The sequence below is a fragment of the Canis lupus genome, chromosome 31 (assembly GCF_048164855.1).
Source record: "Canis lupus baileyi chromosome 31, mCanLup2.hap1, whole genome shotgun sequence".
In the NCBI taxonomy this organism is placed as follows: domain Eukaryota; kingdom Metazoa; phylum Chordata; class Mammalia; order Carnivora; family Canidae; genus Canis; species Canis lupus.
The window spans coordinates 36,595,775-36,616,727 of NC_132868.1; the positions used below are offsets into that span (position 1 = coordinate 36,595,775).

Below are 20,953 nucleotides of genomic sequence, written 5' to 3' on the forward strand. Positions count from 1 at the left end.
CTCTCTGAAATCAGCCCAAATATTACTGATGGAATGGTCACCACACTGTGGGTAACATTGTACTAGATATTGAAGGTCACTTCCAGCTTTAAGACTCTAGGAATGGGGACGCCTGGGTGGCCCAGTGGTTGAGCGTCTGCCTTCAGCTCAGGGTGTGATCCCGGGGTCCTGGGATCGAGTCCCACGTCAGGCTCCCTGCATGGAGCCTGCTTATCCCTCTGCCTGTGTCTCTGCCTCTCTCTCTGTGTCTCTCATGAATAAATAAATAAAATCTTAAAAAAAAAAAGATTCTAGGAATGAATGAATAATTGCCTGTCTTCATGTCTATGTCTTCAATTATTTAGCAAATACATGACTGAAATATTTTTACCTTCTTCAGTCGCTTCTACCACAGTAGAACCTTTCCATCGGTTAGCTATATGTTCCAGTGGAAAAATACTTAAATGGAGGAGAGGTTCTGAATAAATCATGTAAGTAGTTAAAACCTTGACGAATTAGTGGGGTTCTCTCAAGAACTCCCCTGAACGTCTAACAAAGGCTGAGACTTAGAATTGTGAAAAATTGGGACAGGATGTTTACAAGAAGACACAGGCTGGCCTTTTGTGGGGAAGAATCTGCTGGAAGACTTAGGCACTTTCTTTTGAGCACTGTTTTTACTCCACTTTCCCCTATGTAAGTCTTATCTGATAGGCTTACAGTTTTTTGTTTTTATTTTTTAAGGTTTCATTTATTTATTTGGGAGAGAGTAAGAACAAGAGCGATAACAGAGGGAGAGGGTGAAGCAGGCTCCCCACTGAGCAGTGAGCCCAACTCGGGGCTCGATCCCAGGACCCTGAGATCATGAACTTAGTCAAAGGCAGACGCTTAACTGACTAAGCCGCCCAGGGGCCCCTAGGCTTACAATTTAAATTCTACCTCCTGGAGTTCCTTTCCAGCTATTTCTTTTTTCTCATCTGAACATTAGTCATAGAGAAGTATTTATTAAGCACGCGCTGTGTTCCAGGTACCGAGGACACAGTGCTAAACACCTGTATTCCTGACCTCAGGGCTACCGATTTGTCAAGATAGTGTCTAAGGAACTTTAAAATTCGTTTTCATTTAAACATCCCTCTCACATTATCCTGAGCACTAATCCCTAGCCATCTCATGAACATCAGCACTTATTGGGTATGAGAAACATGTAGTGTGAATATAATATAAATTGATCACAAAGGGAAATTAAAAATCTTGGGAAAGGTGCAGGACTCTTCAAAAGTGATAAAAGTGGATTTAGAAAGAGCATCTTCTGATTTACATCTGCAACTGTGAACAGTTGGGAAGCTGGCAGAGTCATATCAGTTATCAACAGAGGAAGAGAAAATCGGTAAGATGGATGGCATGATGGGTGCTTCGCAAGAGAATGATTGGAGTATCGAAGGATGAAGAAAGAATCTTGGGAAAAAATGAAAAGGTCTTGAATATTTTATAAAAGTCAATATGAAGTGGGGATGTTAAATGGTATAATTTATTTAGTCAGAAAAATTATGCCAAAAAATCCACACTTAATTCACACTTTGCTCATTTAAAAAATTAGGACATGATTGGTATTTTAATTTTATTTTGTCAAATGTAAGAAAAATTGCGTTTTTTTCCCATAACTTTTAGTTTCTAAGCCAGAATTCCAGTCAAAGTTTTCTACTCTCACTTTTACTGTGCTATTTTCATCCCTTTATTATGTGGATTCATTTTAAGTGGACTTTTTATGGAATTCATTATCCATAAAAAGAATGTCCAGTAATAATATTCAATGAAGTGATGGATTGATCGGCATCATTCTTCAGAACCAGTGACCAAGACTGTAACAGGCAGAAACTGGCTTTCTTGACTCTAATGCACAAAGCAAAGGTCCATAGACCGAGCCAGATTTCTCTTGCAATGGAGATGCCTAGTCCAGCTAGGAGGCAATTTTGGGATAAGCCGGTTCAAGGCCTTGAGAGGGAACTCTCAAGGCTCCAAAGGAAGTTGCTTACCCACAAAGCACCAGACTGCAAACCGGATCCATGTGATGGTGGAGAGCTTTAGCATGAGATAGATGTTCACCAGCATGGCAAAGGCAGGCACGAAGGGGAGGCAGGGGGCCATGTAGGGCAGCTTTTTGGGGTTCTCTGGCTGCTGCAGGATCACAAACACCAGGGCGCTGATCAGCAGCACCATCAGAACAACCAGGAGGATGGCCCACCAGCTCTGCTCTGAGATGTAGTCGGAACCAAAGATGATGAAGGAGCAGAAGATGAACATGAGGATGAAGAGCAGGAGCACACAGATGGTCACCGTGTGCCCTGTAGCTGCCGTGGGCCGGTCCATTTTGCCTGGAAGGCCCAGCCGGATCCTCATGGTATAGTAACGGGGCCCAATCAGCTTCTTTAACTTGATGAGATAAATGTTCTCAGATTCATCAGCTTCTATGCCTGTGGTCATGTCCACGGTGCCGTAGTTGGGATGGTTCACGTTGTAGGTTGACTTGTCTGATTTGCCTATGAGCATCTCGTTGTCTCCCAGAGATGGTAGGTTTTTGGCTCCACATGTGTTGGTGGCTGGGCCAGAAAACTCTTCCCCTTCACTCACAGGAGAACAAACTTCCTTCTCACAGTCAGCCAGGACTCCCTCCTTCTTCTTTGTGTGCTCCTGGGACAAGAACTTGACAAAACCATCAATGTCACTCTCCGGTTGGTATCGAAGGAGCAAGACGCAGACAGAAACCAAGGTGTAGGCAAGAAGTGTGCCGATGGACATCATCTCTATCAGGTCTCTCAGGCTGACTAGTAGAGAGAGCAGAGCTGCCAGGAACCCTGACACAATGCAGGCCACCACTGGCGTCTCCGTGTAGGAGCTCACGTGGGCCAGGAACCTGGAAGGAGGGGCAAGCAGAGGGTTAGCAGGGAGCTACAGATGGTGACGGACTCTACCCTGGCTGAACTCCTCCTGGTTCTGCTCCTCCAACTTACTTCTGGGTTCCCTGCTTTCACTACTGTGGCTATTCCTACTGCAGGATTTGGTTCCTGGAATATAATTTTAAAAGAATTTACTTTAATGCCTTAGTTTTGAGGCAAACTTCTCTATTAAAGTTCCTACTTCATTATGTGATGTGAAGGGTTGATTGAATCTAGGAAGGATGTCAGAAACCTGAGTTGAAGTGCAAGCTTTGCGAGGAAGAAGTGATAGGTGGAGAATTCATATACCTGCTTGGGGTTCCCTAGATCCATGTTACCCAAAGTGTGGTCAATCTATGGATCAGCAGCATCAGTATCACCTAGGAGCTTATTAGAAATATGTATTTTCAGGTTTCACCAAAGACCTATTTTATCAGAATCTCTGGGCATGGGGCCTAGCCAATTATGCTTTAGAAAACTTCCAGTGGATTTTGATTTATGCCAAGCTTGAGGAACACTGCTCTACAATGAAAAAGCAGGGGTTTTGGTTGGCAAAATAGCACAATAATTCAGAACACGTGCTCATAGATTCAGGCTAAATCCAGCCTGAATCCAATTACCCACTGGAGAAGACCAACAGAGGTGAATGAATGGCAGATGCTTCTTAGCAATTCCTGTGGGCCTTAAGTCAGTTCCTGCTTTCCTCCTCACTCTTCTCCTATCCTCTCTTCCATTTCTCTCTTCTTTTCCTTTCCTTTTTTTTTTTTTTAAAGAGAGAGAAAGAGGGAGCATGTGTGGGGGTGGGAGGAGGGGCACAGGGAGAGAGAGAATCTTAAGCAGGCTCCATTCTAGCGTGGGGCCTAATGTGAGGCTTGATCCCACAACCCTGAGATCATGATCTGAGCTGGAATTGAGAGTCAGCCACTTAACCAACTGAGCCACCCAGGTCTCCTTTCCTTATTTTCGTGTTTTACACATGCTTGGGATCCCAGCATCTTTCTTCTTAGTTTTCTTTGACAGTGGAAAGACCTGTCGGATGTGTGAAGTTGTCACATCTCCATGATAATCAGCTCTTCTTGATCTGTCCAGCTCCCCAAATATGGCAGCTCTGACCTGGTGATGACTTCGAGGGTATGCAGGGGAAATGAAGCAGAAGATGACAGCCGATGGCAGACAGTCCCTGACAGGATCCCCCCATACCCCTGAGAGCTCCTTGGCCTCTATGCTTTATGACTAGTTTGGCGCACCTGAAGAATGCCTTTGCTGCAGGGCCCTCATACGGTAAGCACTGGGAACCAAGAGGTGGGCCGCATTCCCTTTGTGTTCACGGGCAGATTGACCACTTCATGGCCAATGTAGGGGCTAGAAGCCCATATATTGGTGTGGGTAAAAATCTGGTCTTTAGAGTCAGACAGTCATGAGTTTAAATACTGCCCCCTACTCAGCAGCTGGGGGATTGGGGCAAGTTTTTATTTATTTTTATTTATTTATTTATTTTTTACCTCTCTGAGTATTCTCATCTATTCTATTCATCTGCAAAACAGAGTCATTGTGACAACTAACTAGGATACTATATACAAAGCACCCAGGACAGTGCTCGCTTCGGCAGCACATGTACAAAGCGCCCAGGATCACAAATGTTCAATAAATGGCAGCCATTTTTGCTACGTTATTAGTCTCTGTTCAGATGGTCTTATCCTCCCTGCGACAGTAGCTTTGAATGTTTTCAGCTTCAGAGGGGCAGTGGAGAGATGGGCAGTACCAGTCCTCAATGTGAGGGGCAGGCCTAAGATGTTCCTGGGATGGGTCCTTCCTTCTGGAAGCCAGCCGGTGTGACAGTTGGACACCCACAGTCTTCACAAGGGAACACACAATGCCAAACAGGAGGGGAGGGGCCGTTAGGGGAACATTTCAGTTGGTGCTAGATTGAGGGACCCAGACTCAAACTGAGGGACTCTTTCAGGGCTTGCATTCTCTTCACTCAAACTCTTTGTCAGGATATATGACAAATTCCATAGTCTCTGTGACATATACTCACATCAAGATTATAGTCAGGCTGACAGTGGGTGACATTCTCCCTGGACAGGCATGCCGGAATAGAATAAATTTCATGGAGCGTGGCCCTTACCTGAAGAGGAGCCCATCACCAGCCATGGCATAAATGACCCTTGGCATTGGGAAGAGGGAGCCCAGCAAGCTGACCGTCAGTCCTGCAACTGACCCAATGGCCACTACAAATTTTGCAGCATAGAACCCATGAGCCACAAACATCTCCATGAGTGGGGATTCCGTGTCGATGGCATTGTATGGCACCATCAAGGTTAAGATCATGCTCACCTGTTAAAACAAGAGAAAACATGGCTGGAGGTAGAGAGGACTATCAGCATGGACAGATGTCCCATAGGAGACAAAGAGACCAAGACTCTGGATTTGCCACTTGACGGCATGTGCCCTTATTTAAACCAGTCCTTTGGCCTCCAGAGCTCTTGGTCTCAGTATTTTCTCCTCACATTAGAATGTAGTGGACTTGAGTAGATGACCCCCAACGCCTCCTCCTCTGGCCCTTTCACATCTGAGGAATAAGTATGTGGGTATTTAAGCCTCACAACAACAGAACTACATGGACAGTTCAATGAAGGGCAGATAGTACCAAGTGGAGGAAACTACAGCCAAAGGCACTGGCGCCAGGGCCTAGCAGTGACCATGAGCACCCTGCCCACATGGGCGAGACTCTCATTTCTTTTATACTTTCAGGGTCCTATACAGTCTTAACTGTATGCTCCCTTTCACCATGAAGCCCAGAGATAGAAGATAAGTGGTCAGAGGTCCGTAGCCAGTTAACAGATGGGACCCAGATAAGACTCCTATTTCCATTTCCTCTCTGTAGCTCAGTGTCAGGAGCCAGGCAGACCAACAACAAATTATGGCATTAGGATGGAACCCAGTTCTGCTCTGGGGTTGTAAGAGTGGCTCTGCTTAGCCAGGAATCACTTGCCTTCCAGGACTACCTTCCTTCATATGTCATAAATCTGCCATAACATCCCTTCCTCTTGTCTCTGGGCAATGAAGCTACTGGTCAAAGGCCAGGCTTCCCCTGGCCAGCAGAGGCCAATGCTGGCATCCGGAAGGGAGTTCAGACCCTGAAAAGGAGAAGGTGGTGCATTTCCAGACCACTGGGAATGCCATGGGCTGCTAGCGAGGACAGCCAGAGGGACCACCATATGTCAGCAGTTTGGCTCTTCTCCTGGTGATGGAATGGCAGCCTGCTAACCAGTACAACACCAAACAGCCCCTGAGGCATGGGCAAGGGCCAGGTGTTTTCGAAGAGAATGTTTCCCAGCAACCTCATCACTTACAACATCCCCTTTGGGAGTGGGCTGGAGGAGAGTGGGATTGATTCCTACAGCAATTTGCTTTGAGCCTACTGCTCACGTTAGATCAGGATGGGCAAAACGTGGGTAGATACATAGAAGTACTCGGTAGTCTACAAAGCACTATTCTAAGAAAGGAATTGTGATTATTAACCTTATTTTCTGTGCCGCAGGGGAGAGGTCTGTGCCGCCCCTGGGAGAGGGGGGAGTATGTGAGGGAGCAATAAGAGGGGAAATGCAGAGCAGATGGTCTCTGCTGCTCCCCTCACACCACCCCCACTCCCTACTCCCTGAACACTCTCTGCAGGGATAACCAGGGTATGGATAAGATGAAGCCACTTGCCTATGTGTGCGTAGGGGGAGGTGATAATTGGCCCACTCATGAAACAATGGTGAGAGGCAGCTGAATTCCTGTAAACAACATCCAAGGCTGCTCTTGGGTTTTCCTTTGCTGTCCAGGACAATCTTCTTTTGCAGCTTGCCTCACTGATCAAGCCAGCCACTGCTCTGGCTTTCCTAGTTGCTAAAGACGTTTCTGTTTTGTTTTAGTTTTTGGGAAGGAGGTGCTTTTCCTATGCTATGCAGCAGGGGTAGCAGAGCTGATGGGGCACATCCCCAGCTGCTGGCTCTTTCCTATTTGTGGTAACTGAAGTGAGTGGGACCCTCAGGGATTGGGGCATTTGTGTAACCACATACCTATTGGCTTGTCAGCTGGTTCTCTCCATTGCCAAGGGCAGAGGGGGGATATTGGTTGTGGTGAACTATTTCCGTGATAGAAATTCTGGGATGGGAGCTGAGAAATGACACATCCTAAGTGTGAAGAGAATCTCAGGGAGGTGATCCTGAGAAGACAAGGCTGAAGGCTTCTTTGGCAGGAAAACCTTAAAGAGAAGCTTGGAGCCGTATAAAAAGAGGGAGCAGCAGTAGAGAGAAATTGCATTTCCCCTGAGATTTAAGGGGAAGAGTGTCTCTAGAGGATGATGTACTCTCTCTCCCCACTCTGGGAGAGCCTTGCCTCTCGCTGCCGGGAAGCTCCCAGAAGACAGAAGAGCATTGAGGAGGGTGCACAGAGGTCCACAATGCCTCTGCTTGCACACCCACCCGTTACTGCCAGCCTATGATCTGAGCTCCTTGGACAGCAGCCCACTCCCTGTACACCATCCCCTGGGCAGCAGCCGACACCCAGAGCCTGTGTGTGGGGAGGAGTGGGATGGAGACTTGGAGGCCAGGGCTGAAGTGAGGGCCTGGGGCTGCTGCTCTCCAGTTTGGAGACCTGATTTTCTTCTTGTCATTGGTGGGTGGGGATAGAGGGTGTGTGGACACATGCATACAGACACTAAGATAGCACGACAAAGGGGTTGCTTCCTGACACTTCCTGTAACCCAGTCCTGGAGGTACATTTTAAGGCTAAACATGACAAGACCATCAGGATGGTCCCAAAAGGATATAGTACTTACAGATACATATGCTGTCAGGCAGATGACCAGGGAGGCGGTGATAGCATAGGGGATGGACGTGTTTGGATTCTTGGCTTCCTCTCCGGTGGTGGCGATGATGTCAAAGCCAATGAAAGCATAGAAACACGTGGCTGCTCCTTGCAGCACCTGGTGGGACAATGGCATTTCTCAGACTCAGAGTGTCAGGGCAGCACCAGGGCCTAGCATGTGGTATGACAACTGCCCAGTGTCTGGGGACGTTACTGAGCAGCGTGGGAGTAACGTGGCAGAGCTTGTGCTCACTGTTTGAGTTCTGATCTCCTGTACTTTCTAGCTGTGTGACCCTGGGCAATTCCCTCATGTGTAAAACAGAGATGAGGAGAATTTTGGCCAAATAAGAACTGCTGTTCAATACATTCAAATCATTTTTGGAAATAAATGGGGTTGTAAGCGAATCAATGAATTGGCTATCTTTGTGCCTTGGGGGAACTCATTAACCTCTCTGTGCTTTATTTTCATTCAATGGTGCTCATCCACAATCAGAGGGTGTGTGACTTCCTTTAGTAGATGTTTGGAAATGTGAGGAGCCACTTGTGCTGGTCATGGAGACATGGGGCATGTGCTTTCAGCATTTAGTGTACAGGGTTCAAAAAACTGTCCCTGCCCAAATTACCACTAGTGCCCCTGATGGATCATCTCTGTGGTAACTTCTAGATCTGAAATGGTATAAAAGATGTTCAGATCTTCAGATATCCTATTGTCTTTCATGGGAAGACGGGTAGCGACAATCGGATTTTTCTACTCCTTTGGGTGCTTGAGTGACCCAGTTAGGCTCTAAGGCAGGAAAAGATATGTGGTAAGAGGCAGCGTAGGGCTGTGGAGGTGGTATCCAGTGACATCTGCTGGATGTCTGTTGGACAGGAGGCTGCATGGCTCCAAGGGTTGTTGATAAGTCAAGACATCAGTGAGAGTCTTCCCGTGAGGGGTATGTTACTTTCTTCCAAAGAATCAACTAAAGTTTAAGCAAAGTTTCCCCACCTTAGCATTCTCAGTGTCAGCAGAGAGTAAAAAGTGTGCCTCTTCCAATGCTTGGGGAATGTCCCTTTAGGGGAGGGTGAGTGAGTTTTTCTAGATCTGTATACATAGGGTGAGGGGCCTCGGCAGTATGTAAGCTCTAGCCAGGGGTTCAGGAGTGAGATTTGTTGTCGGATGGACCATTTTTTCCCCTTTTCTCCACAAACAGCTTATAAATGATGAAATTCAAAACATGTGCCAAGAAGATAAACTGTGCCCAAATGTTCACTCTTAACCTTTTCCACTGGTTTCTCCATAATTAACGACAAAATACTAAGTGCTGGAACCTACCAAGTACACTACAAGCTGAAGATCTTCTCAAACCTCAAAAGCAAGTTTTGCTCACTTGTAAAATGACTTGGTCATTTCTATGGTCTCTCCCATTAGGATTCTAAAGTTTCGATTCCCTAATTGGAGGCTCTTCTCCTGGGGTCCATTCAACTCAGGGGGCCTGTGAGTTTTGCTGGGAAGAGATTACATCTTTATCTTTACTAACCTCTGATTGAACATTAGCATTTCTTTTAATTACAACTGTAGGTGACAAACAGTACCTGCGACTTTGTCGCCAATAGCAATCAGATATATTTCCATAATAGATTGTTGCAGAGATGTTGAAATATTGCTGGTGCTTTTTGCTGCTTCCAAATTATGATATTTATTAGACATAGATATCAATCTTTAAAACAATATTAGAGCATAGGACCTTGTTATTATATTCCAGTTTTAAAATATTTAAAACTATATTTTTATATTTGATTACTTTTGAATTCCTATGTAATTAGGTTATCCGTTTATAAACATGATTCTTAGAAGGAATTCAGAGTCTTCACCAAACTGCTAAGGAGAACGTAGTACAAAATAGTCTAAGAACTCCTGGTCTATTGTAATAACTCAGGTAGAAAGAACTTCTCAAACAAGCAATTGTTCTCGGAGGGCTACTTTCTGGTAGGAGAGTTAAAACTTCTAATTTCACTTCAGTTAAGCCCTTCATTTCGGGGAACTGAAAGTGTTTGGGCCTCCAGACAAGGAGAGAAAACAGACCTCACTTCATTGTGCATGGAGGTTCACAGGTTTGGAAATGTGCTTGTTTTCACTTGTCTAGAAAATGTTTTTGGTCTTTAGGGAAGAACAGATGCTGGGATTGCAGACTCCTTAAATTGCCCCCATCAAGGAAAACCTTGCTTTAAGATAGCTTCCAGAAAGTAGGTTCTGCTTTCTCTTCCTTTAACATCCTTCATCCCTTATACATACATGCACATGCACACAACTGTAAATCATGCAGATCTGTTATGACAATCGGTCTGATGATGTATCAGCTCCCAGTTAGGATGCCCCAGGGCTACAGGGCTACGCTATTTGATGTAGTCAGTGCCAGATTGAAAGTTCCTAGAGGTTGCCAGCCCTCACTACTAAGGAAAGTGGGGTGGAAGTGTCTTAAATTAGAACTCTGGGGTAAATCTACCTAGAACAAGACGAGAGGTTTATAAGCCACACCATGTGAGGAATCACTGGGGACCTAGGGATGTCTAAGTGGAAGAAAAGAAGACTCAGTGGAAGATATGGAGGATACCTTCCAATTTTGAAGTACTGACCATGCAGCAGTTGGAGAAGTATACTACAGGCTTCAGAGGGAACCCCAAAGCCATATAAGGTTGGGGGTGAGAGGGGCAGCCATTGGATTTGGTTAGGAGAGCCAATTTTGTAGACTGTCAGACGTAGGGTGCTTCTGTCACATATAAGCCTGGTGACCTGGAACAAATTCCTAACCTCTTGGAACCTCATTTTCTTAGATGGAGGTGAAAATAGGATTTAATTCACAGGGTTGTTACAAGGATTAAATGAGATAATATAGTTCACTATACAGTCATAGACTACAGTACGTACTTAATAAATATTAGCTCTTACCAGTGGTGTTTTTAAATTACTATCGTAAGTTTTTTAGTACAAATGGAGCCCCAAGGCATAAACAAATTTCTCCTCCTCCTTGTTTCTTTTTATTAGAACTAGATATATATATATTTTATTAACTGTTCCCAAGTGCCAGGAAGTGTGCTTTGTGATAGGGCTACAGTCATGAGCAAAAGTACTCTGAGCTTAACCCCCTGGGGCTTCACTGCCAGACCCAAAATGCAACCGTGACTGTGATAATAAACTGAACAAGATTAATAGGTGTCTATATTATCTGTTAAACATGAATGCTGCTATTTTGCAAACAACTGAAAGAATAGATGGTAATTACTGATAATTATGAGATACCGGAATATCGACTATGGTCAAGTTGGGAATAGAGAGAGAAAGTTTGCAAAGAGAATGTCTGTTAGCTTGAATTCCCTATGCAGACCTAGAAAGCCATATGGTTGAAGGATGACTGGGCAGATCAAAGGTGGACATTTAGACGTTCTACTGCATGAGGCAGGAAAGAGAATTTAACTCCGATGGTTTAAATGAAATGATTTCAGTGAAGGCCCTATTGGCTTAGTCGAACAGGGAGCAACCATCGAGGGGCTTTCTGAAGCATAGAGCAGAATAGAAGGATGGATAATGGATCTAGGGAGAGAGGGGGGAAGTAGAAAAACCCCCAGAATACCTGCCAAGATCAAACAGACCCTGATCTAACAAGATATAGATTGAATAAACAGATTATTGAAGAGAAGATAATACAATTAGCAAATAAGGTCACCTTTTTACTTAAGTTAGTTTGAATGAGTTTTTCTTCCTGGCAAGCAAATGACCCCTAATTGATAAATACAAAAGAGCCAGGAAGTGGAACTATGTATGAGTGTGTCTCTACCCTCTTGACCACTAAAACTACTTTCCACTTCACTCTCTCCAGACCTTAGATCTGGCCACTGGGATTTATGATTAGGATTTCCTTCCATGCATGGAAGAATGTGTGTGTGTGTGCTTAGGAGTGAGAATCTATGAACAAAACCGGTGGGTGAAATGTGTGTAAATGTGTGTTTCTCGGTCCACTGGTACTTTATCCTAACTTTTAGGAAACGTTTTACACAAATAACAAATAGTATTGACTTTTGAATTCGATGACATAAGCAGAGATAGTTTTCCAAAGTCAAGCTGGTGTAGCTGCTCAGCCGGCTGATCCAGATCAGCTCATCCCTCTACAGAGCTTTTGTGGGGAAGCAGCACGTGCCTCAGTCGCTGGAGCTTACTTAGTTGTCAAAAGCAATGTCACCAGTGGCGTGCTATTTCAGCATGTGGAGTCCCTGAAAACTGGCCCCCTACGTCTCACTGAAATTCCAGAGGCATAGGAATGAGGCAGCTCTCCGTATTCCGCGTTGGCCAATCTGCCAGATGCCTAGGAGCTAATTAGGCACCTTTATATAATTCACTCCCAAGGTAACAAGATAAAACTCGGACTTTAATAGCATTTTCTACCACCCTCATGCTCCAGATCTATTAGCAGCCTGTCCACAGTGACAGTGGAATGTGTTAATAGGTTCCAGCAAATGAATTAAAATGTGGAGAACATGAAAAACCAACTTTTCCTTTGTTTGGAGGTGGCCAGCATTCCCCACAAATACTTGCCAAGGACCATTTTCCTGGGAGCTGTTTGTGCCGTTAGAGTGTCTTATTTGGTTAAAGGAAAACCATAAGATAGCATCGAGAACAAATAACACACAGGGAATACACATCCAACAATGTTCAGGGGCTGAGGAACTGCAGATGGAAGCAGGGGTTCAGCCGAGGGCCAGCCGTTACTTGATCTAGAGGAAAATGTTTGTTGTTCTTTGGCTCTTCAAGACGAAAGAAGCATTTGACCCAGAACCTGTAAGTGAGTAAACGATTCCTTAAGCTATTTTCTTTGGAAGGATGTGGTTGGAGCAGGGAAACAGTAAGCTTATGAGGGGTCCATGGCCAGAGGACAGATTGTTCATTATTAACCCTTTCAAAGCACTTGAGAAGTGTGTTTTGAGTTCTGTAATGGTATCTTTATAAATAATCTCCTACACAATGATCTTCTTCATCCCATTCTACCTGAAGTGGTTGAAGAATAAAGTGGATTAGAACTCTGAAGTAGGCCCCTTGTCAGGGGTAAGGGTCAGGTTTTCCCTAAAGAGAAGTCCATGTAGCTGCCAAGTAGGCGACTCACTTCTGTTGACAATTGTTAGGTAACAGAATAGGGAGTGTGTTTATTGACTTGGTGGATGACATGTTCATGAGAGGGTGTCAGACCTTAAAAATTAGGATCCAAATTCAAAGTGACCTTGCTAGGGGTGCCTGGGTGGCTCAGTCGGTAGAGCATGAAACTCTTGATCTTGGGGTCATGAGTTCAAGCCCTATGTTGGGTGTAGAGCTTACTTAAAAAAATAAAAACAAAAATAAAAACAAAGTGGCCTGCTGGACTGGAAAAGTAACCAGAAAATAAAGTTAAGAAAGAACAGGTCCAGGCTAGTTTGCTAGGGAGGAAATGTACTATGCAGAAATCCAAGGCCAGGCAGATAGGAAAGAGGATGAGTCAGCACCATCCTCACACTGGGCTGTCCTTTGTGCTCAGCTGATACTTTTAGTCACAGCCACTAGAACACATATTTGAATTTCCTGCAGGGTTAATATATTTGCAGTGAAAAATACAAAATCCCAGCCATACTTTTTTTGGTGACGAGTGACAAACCTACTCAAGAAAGGTTGGGTTGGAGTGAGGTTCATGAGGCCAAAGGTGCAAAAAAAAGATAATTGGTCCCATGTGTCCAAACCCAGGTTGAAGGGTAGTGGAATAAATAAGGACTCAACCAGGACTGGGATTGAATTTCAGCTCTATTATGATGTAGATCTGTAACCTTCACTTTTCTCAATTTAAGATATATTTTTTTAATTTTTTATTTATTTATGATAGTCACACACAGAGAGAGAGAGAGAGGCAGAGACACAGGCAGAGGGAGAAGCAGGCTCCATGCACTGGGAACCTGACGTGGGACTCGATCCCGGGTCTCCAGGAAGGCGCCCTGGGCCAAAGGCAGGCGCCAAACCACTGCGCCACCCAGGGATCCCTCAATTTAAGATATTTTGATGTAAAAGTAGAGATCAGGGCTGTTGTGAAGCTTACATGAAAAGTGTATATGAAAGTGTGTGTCACAAAGAAAATGGTAAGTTAAGAATGGCATCCTTTCATTTTTTAATGCTTGGCTTCTGATCCTTTCCTGCTATAAAAGCTAGTGAGAACCTGGGTGTATAAATGGGAGCCCCTAAGGCTGGTTTGATTAGTTCCTTCCTCCGTGAGGTGGATTGCTAACTATCCTGAAGAGGGATATGGGGTCCTGGAGTGGGAAGAGGAGACCCCCAAAGAGAATAAAGACCCCAGAACAAAGTCCAGAGGACAGGTTAAAAGACTGGTTCATCTTCATCAGCCTGGGCCAAGGGCATTTGCACAGAAGAGATTACTGGCTTCCAGTCTTACATGGGGCCTAGAACTGCAATGTGTGGTATTCGGGTGACCTCTTAGGAGAATTTTGAAAATTAGACATGAACTAAGTAATTGCAAAAAATTTTCAAGTTGCTTTGCTATTATGTCTTAGTAAACAATGCACTTTGGCCGGGTCAGGTTTATACTCTCACCTGAAGGTGAGAAAAGAGGCTAGACCATGTCCTAGTGTTCCTCCTCACTCTAAGATTCTACGACTTTGCAAATGTTTAAAGGAGATGAAAAACATAATGTGTTGGATTAATTATCGTATTACATTTTTTTAGAAGGCTCAGAAACAAAGGGTGGTCATGCACAAGGTAGACCATGCAGTAGAAAGTGCTTTGGAGTCACCTAGACCTGATCAGGAATTTCAGTCCTGGCACTGATGGTTAAGTGACTTCAGGTAAGTTCCCCAGCCTCTCTGAATCTTGGATTCTCCATCTATTAAGTTAGGCACAGCAGCACCTGCTTTAAAGTTTTGTTGTAAGAGAGCACAATGCTGGGCACCAAACAGGTAGTCGGTAAACCCTAAGTCCTCCCTCCTATGATTATCACTATTGCTAACCATACCATGTGTACCAAAAAAAAAAAAAAATTCATCTAAGTTGTTATCTTTTTGGCAAACATTTGGTGCAATTAGTTTTTCCCTCTGATGAGCGAGAAAACCTCAAAGCACAGAAGTTTGCTGTTGGCCAAAGTCTTAACAGTTAAGTCTATGACCCCAAAATTTCTCAGATTGGGAAAAAAAAATGGTGAGAACATTATCATGTGCAAGGATGAAAATGCAGTTGAGTTCTGGAAAAACACTTTTTTTCTTTGCCACGCTTGTAATTTATTGTTTCTTTTATTTGATAGGAAAGGAACGGTTTGTATTGTAAGAAAATATAGACTCGGGGATCCAGAATGGGGTCAACAGTGTTTCTTTGTCTCTTCTGGTTTTAACCAGTTTCAGGATTTATTCATTTCAAGGAGGAGGAGGGATGAACTTTGTGGTACCGTGGAATTCTTACAGATAAGCAGAAGACTAGAAATCTTGGCTTAAATTGCTCTTTTGCTTATTTCTCTTCATTGAATAGTGTGGCATGGTTGAGAATAGAGAGGAGTTATTTTGAGTGTTTTCCAAGAGAGATTTCTGGTCGCTGGACATCTTGGAGGAAAACCAGTCTAAGCAAAAGATTTTTACAAAAACGAATCTGGTGGAGTCCCGGACTTACTCTCTGCCAGTGGTAGGCAGGTGTTCCTCCCTTGGCCTCAGTTTCCTTACCTGCTAGGTGAGGGGTAGAAGCAGGTGATTTCTAAGATCTTCCCCAGCTCAAAATGTTCTACTATTTTAAAAAATATTTTATTTAAATTCTGAGTTCTACTATTTTTAAAAAAGGAATAGGTAGTTGAATTTTACCAATGAATTCATAAAGTAAGCGTTTTTAGTCATACTAGAAAAAGGATCCAGGCACAATTTAGAACTACTTGTCAGTATAAAGACTTTGCCACTCTGACCTTCCCATTTTTCTTTAATGTAAGCCTCACCACCCAAATCATGAGGATGAGATCTGAGAATGCCCTTTTGGTCCTGCCCACTCTCTGGCCAACTGCAAGACCACGCTAGGTGGACTGGGAGTGGACTTCTCTGCCATGAACCATGTCACAAGAATGGGACTTATGACCAGCCCTCATTGTGCCCTCTCAGCAGCACCTAGACCTCAGTGGGGCTCTCTCTATATTGGGTCAAATATTGGGATTACATCTAAAAACTGTTCTTGACCTTGTTCTATACCTAGGCAACACTCATCCCTTTACTGCTCTTCTGGCTCCATTGCTGCCTTGTCTATTTGGGGCTGTCTGTCTCTCCAAAAATACTCCAGAGGGATTCTTTTAGACCAAGCTGTTCATTTACAAGCTTTACAGTCAGGGAGTCCGGGCTTTGGATCTTGACTCTGTCACTTATATTGTGCACTTAATAGTGAGTCCCCTGACCTCTCTGAGTGTGAGTTTTTCATCTGTAAGGCCAGAAGGTAAATATCTTCCTTGCAAGATTATTAAGACACTTAAACATTACATGCAGAACACCTAGCATAAAAAAAAAAAAAAAAAGAACACCTAGCGTAGGACTAGGCATATTTCACGTGGCCAAAACATCAAATCTGTTATGGTCATTTGCATTAAATAAGATCTCAATGAATATTTGTGAAATAAGTAAAAAAATGATATAGGAATCATTTTTTCAGAGCACGCCAATTAAGTTCAGATAAAAAGGGATGAAAACGGTGCTATGAAGATTATGGGACAGAGCAGCATTTTTTGATAATATGTCTCAGACTAGCTACAGGGTGGAAGGCTGAATGTGCAATAGCCAAACAAGGCTTTAGAAATGAACTCACCCCTGACCAGCCATGGGGCAAGAACTGGCCCTCAGCCCAGTATTTCCCATTGATGAAGAAGAGGCCTGTAATCATGATGAACACCCACACTGCCAGGTTCAGCACGTTGAGGACGTTGTTGAAGCCCACAGAATTCTTCACCCCCAGCGCAACAATAATGGTGACGATGACTGCAATCACTAGAGCCAGAAGGTCAGGGTATGATTCTTCACCTTTCCCTAGAGGCCAAAGACATGAGTTAATATTGTCCAGGGGAAAAAAGGGGCATGCAAACTCCCGGCACCCCCTCAGAGCACTTGCACTCAGCTCTGGCAAGGGAGACCAATGTATCACAGAGGGAGGAGAAGTGTGTGTGTACAGGCATGTGTGTCCACATATGTGCTTGTGTGCAAGTGTGTGTATGTGTGAGCATGTGTGCCTACACTGTGGTCCATAAGTGTCTATTTACAAATGGGAAGGTCTTGGTATATAGGTCAGAGGACCCGACCTCCCTGGACCCAAAGTTGGGACACACGAAATGACAATGACAACATAGCCCATGGAACCATGGCATAGAATATTTGAGGTCAGAACTGCCCTGAGACACTCATGGTGTATATATGGGTTTAACATGTTATTTGAAAACTGGCTTATCTTCAGTGTTGTTCGCTCCATAGTGCATAAATTTTCCATTCCATTCCTGCAATCTTTCATTTGTAGAAAGTTTAAAAATGTGTATCTTTGAAAACTATTGGGAGAAGAATGTTCTTTGCATTTATGTGTATGCGGTTGCAGAGAAAATAAGCTGAGAATACACCCCACCCGGTTGGTGCAGCCTGTTGGCCAATGGACTCCTGCCCTCTATAGAGTGGAGAAGGCACTGCCTCAGCCGTCAGGCTTCTGAATTCCAGCCGCACTTCTGCCCATGACCAGCTGTGTGGCCTTGGGCGGATGCCTCAGTTCCCTGGACCTCATCTGTAAAAGTGAAGGGTTTGCACTACTTGGTCTCTGAGGGCCTTTTCAGACCTAAAACTTCTGTGAAATAAGTATAATGTGCAGATGTGGTCTTCATACTGTTCATCTTCTCACAGTATCTGATGCTCAGTATGTTTATCAATTCTTCAGAGATAGGGACACCAGAGTCACATGACTAGCACACAGCCACAGAAGCTGTACTTGCAAGTTCTGGGGCAAGACCCCCAAGCTTCCTCAACTATTGTTTGGCTTCCCATGGATATGAGAGGGTAAAATCAGATATCTGGATGAAACGGGGCAAGTGATGGACGGAGCTCCTGGTATTTGTTATGTAAAGTTCTGATTATTTAGTATTCACCCAGTTATATTATCCCTCCTTGACCTCTGCTAGACTGGAATCCATTTTGTCCCTTTTAAAAGTATATTTTGTCATTTAAAAATTAATACATGCTTCTTTATGAAAATTAAAAAAATTCCGATGAAACCACTACAGTTCATTACAGTTATTTTTCCTGCTTTGGTTTTATTTTTATATAGTTATCAGCATGATGCATATACAATTTATTTCCTTTGTCACATGACATTACATCAAAGACATATTCCATGTCATTACAACAGTCTTCCCCATCATCCTTTTAATTGCTACATAATATGCTTCCACAATTAACTTAGTCATTTGTTCCATTATGGACTACTTAGGCTGTTCTTAATTTTTTAATTATAAATGAGGCTGTGATGAATATCTTTTCATATAAAGGTTTTATGGAAATTAGAATGATTTCCTTAGAATAGATTCACAGGAGAACTACTTTGCAAAAAAAAAAAAAAAAAAAAGAGAGAGAGAGAGACATATTTAAGGCTCTTCATATATTTTGCCACATTGAATCCTAAAAGGGGAACCCATTTGTTTGTTGGGGTAATTTCACGTGTTGGGGTAAGAGGATATGGCAGTCTCACCCAGGCCGTTGAGAGTTCCCACGCTGTCCACCATCCAGCGGCTAATGGTGTGGTTTGCTAAAGAGTCAAACATGCTACTCAGAGCACTGGCACCAGCTGCAGTGCCAATCAGGTACTCTAGGATCAGGTTCCAGCCAATGAAAAATGCCACAAATTCCCCGACAGTGACGTAGCTGTAGGTGTAGGCTGATCCTGTGGTCTTGGGGACTCGGACTCCAAACTCTGCATAGCAGACACCTGCATGGGACAAGCACACATGGGTAGCGGACTTCAGGAGATGAGCTGATCTCTTGGTGGTTCATCTTTGGTGCAAAATACTGGAGATCTCTGGGATCTTAAACCAAATACATGAAATTTTATATATATGAATAAATTTAAGGCCAATTCTAATGTCAATGTTAGTTCTGAAAAACTTTTAACCCGAATGCTTGGGAAGGCAATCAGAATTGATTCTAATGAGCTACTGGAGACGGATCTTTATTTAGAAAAATTCTTATTTGTTGTATGTGTCGCTGTCAAATTCTTTAGGGGTCAGATATCCTGAGTGAACATGGGCCTAGTTCATTATGATCTCCACACTTGATGGCACCAGGGTTACATTATGTTAACATTCTTCTCTTTCATTTTTTACATATTATGGAAGTGCTCCTCATTTGCGAATGATGGCTCAAGTGATCTGTGGAGATTTTGTACTATATATGGGAGTGAGGTTGATTAAAAAATGCAAAAGTAAGTAAGTAACTAGTTTTTAACAAGGGAATTTAGCACATGCAAAGGACAGGACAATTGAATGAACTTAAGGAGTGCCCACCATGTGTTTGGCAGGGTGCTAAGTGCTGAGACTAAAAAGGCAAGTGAGACATGGCCTTGACCTCAAGGGGAGATAAAACAAAAAAGTCAGTGTCCATTACAAGCTGTATAAACTCAATAATGCAGAGATATACAGGAACAGAGAAAGAAGAGAGAAGAGACATGTGTATCAGGTAGTTTTGAAGCATATGGGGAAATTAATTGGGCAAAGAGGATGGAGCATGAAGCAAAGACATGGTGGATAGGCAGTCTGAAGTTTTTGGGTGAAGGGGAGTGTGCATGAAGGGACTGGGGGCAGACGAGCCTGGAGACGTAAGTAGAAGCCATGTGTTTTCCAAAGTGGGTCAAGACCCACTTCCACTAGAATCATCTATGAAATCATAATTTCAGTATTGGGGCCCAGGAATCTACATTTTCACAAGCTCTCCACTTATAATTGAAAAACACTAGTATATTCCCTCCTTCTTTGATGGAATTATAGATCAAATTAGAAAGAGACTGGGAATATGCCAAACTTCTGCAAGTTGGGAGAGTTTCCTAAGACGTGCTGGGAACTCTGGGTGTGAGGCCAGTGGGTGGGGTGCCATGTTGGATGACAAACATAGGACAGTTTGGAGGAAACATGCCAGGAATGGGATGTAGGAGGGATGTCAGAGTAAACTATACCTTCAATCTCAATTTTAAGGGCCAACCCTGAGGTTCTCTCATCACAAATCAGGGAGTAAAATCAGTGCAAGGAAGCAAAGCCAGAGGTGTCAGAAGCCATGACACAAATGCATGATTAAAGGTGATGCAATATCGCTTTTCCTACCCTTAGTGCTGTCAGCTCTCAGGGCATCTGTGTGGGAGAGCACTGAGCCAGAGGTTGTGCTCTTGTCTCAACCCTGCCTTGACCTTGTTCCTTCCTTTATACTCATTTTCTTCTTTGTAAAATAAAGGAATCAGACAGGGATACTCTCTTAAGGGTCTTCCTCTTCGAACACTCTAGTATTCGGTTTCATTGAATTTTATGGATTTTGCCGCTAAATATATTGAGCATAATTTACTTTTCTTTTACATCAATTACTCTATTGTTCTGTATCTGGAGACATGCTCGGGCTGGTGAAGCCATCCATCTCTGCCCTGAATAACCTAAGCCGCCATTTATTTTGAGTTCCTCTGTTGGCCTCTCACCCCTTTGTTTTCCACCCCCTTCCTGGAGGTCAGACTGTCAGTTGTTTCATTCTGTGGCTGTCACAGGGATTACCTTGAGGATGAAGACCACATTCTTTTCTAAATTGCTGTTTCCAACACCTGATGTTTCAATTGTTAGAGTGAGTCTAAAATTAAGAGGAAGTGGTCTCTGAGGGGAGAACTGGAGAACTTTCCCGTGAGGAAAGTATAGAGCGTATAAGCACTGAGTATGAGGCCCTGACATTGTTTTCTTGGGTGCGTGGAGGACTTTGTGCTCTCATCTCCTGAAGAGATTTGAGTTTGCAGACACACATTAGATTGCTCTTTCAGTGCAGTGTGAGGACAGGATTAGAGATAATCTAATTCTGCGCTTCGGTGTGTGATCTGCAGTTTTTCTCAATAATTCTTTAATACTATGAGCTTTTTCTCTTTACCCTCCTTACCCCCTGATCATACACAAGGCTTATAA

General features: G+C 43.7%; 1 protein-coding gene and 1 long non-coding RNA gene across 4 annotated transcripts in view; one reads left to right on the plus strand and one right to left on the minus strand.

The window, feature by feature from the left end:
• SLC7A14 (solute carrier family 7 member 14) overlaps positions 1–20,953 on the minus strand; it is a 111,163-nt gene that overhangs the window by 19,043 nt on the left and 71,167 nt on the right. Inside the window, exons 3-7 of the mRNA XM_072808049.1 lie at positions 18,502–18,738; positions 16,591–16,808; positions 7,738–7,884; positions 5,038–5,246; positions 2,010–2,887 (exon numbers count right to left, since the gene is read on the minus strand). Coding sequence (XP_072664150.1) covers positions 2,010–2,887; positions 5,038–5,246; positions 7,738–7,884; positions 16,591–16,808; positions 18,502–18,738 — 1,689 coding nt within the window. The remainder of the gene's footprint in view (positions 1–2,009; positions 2,888–5,037; positions 5,247–7,737; positions 7,885–16,590; positions 16,809–18,501; positions 18,739–20,953) is intronic.
• The window catches only part of LOC140622299 (uncharacterized), a 58,974-nt gene that overhangs the window by 13,581 nt on the left and 24,440 nt on the right, over positions 1–20,953 (plus strand). For all 3 annotated transcript variants that reach the window (XR_012022067.1, XR_012022069.1, XR_012022068.1), the window contains exon 3: positions 3,999–4,190. This is a non-coding gene — a long non-coding RNA (uncharacterized lncRNA). The remainder of the gene's footprint in view (positions 1–3,998; positions 4,191–20,953) is intronic.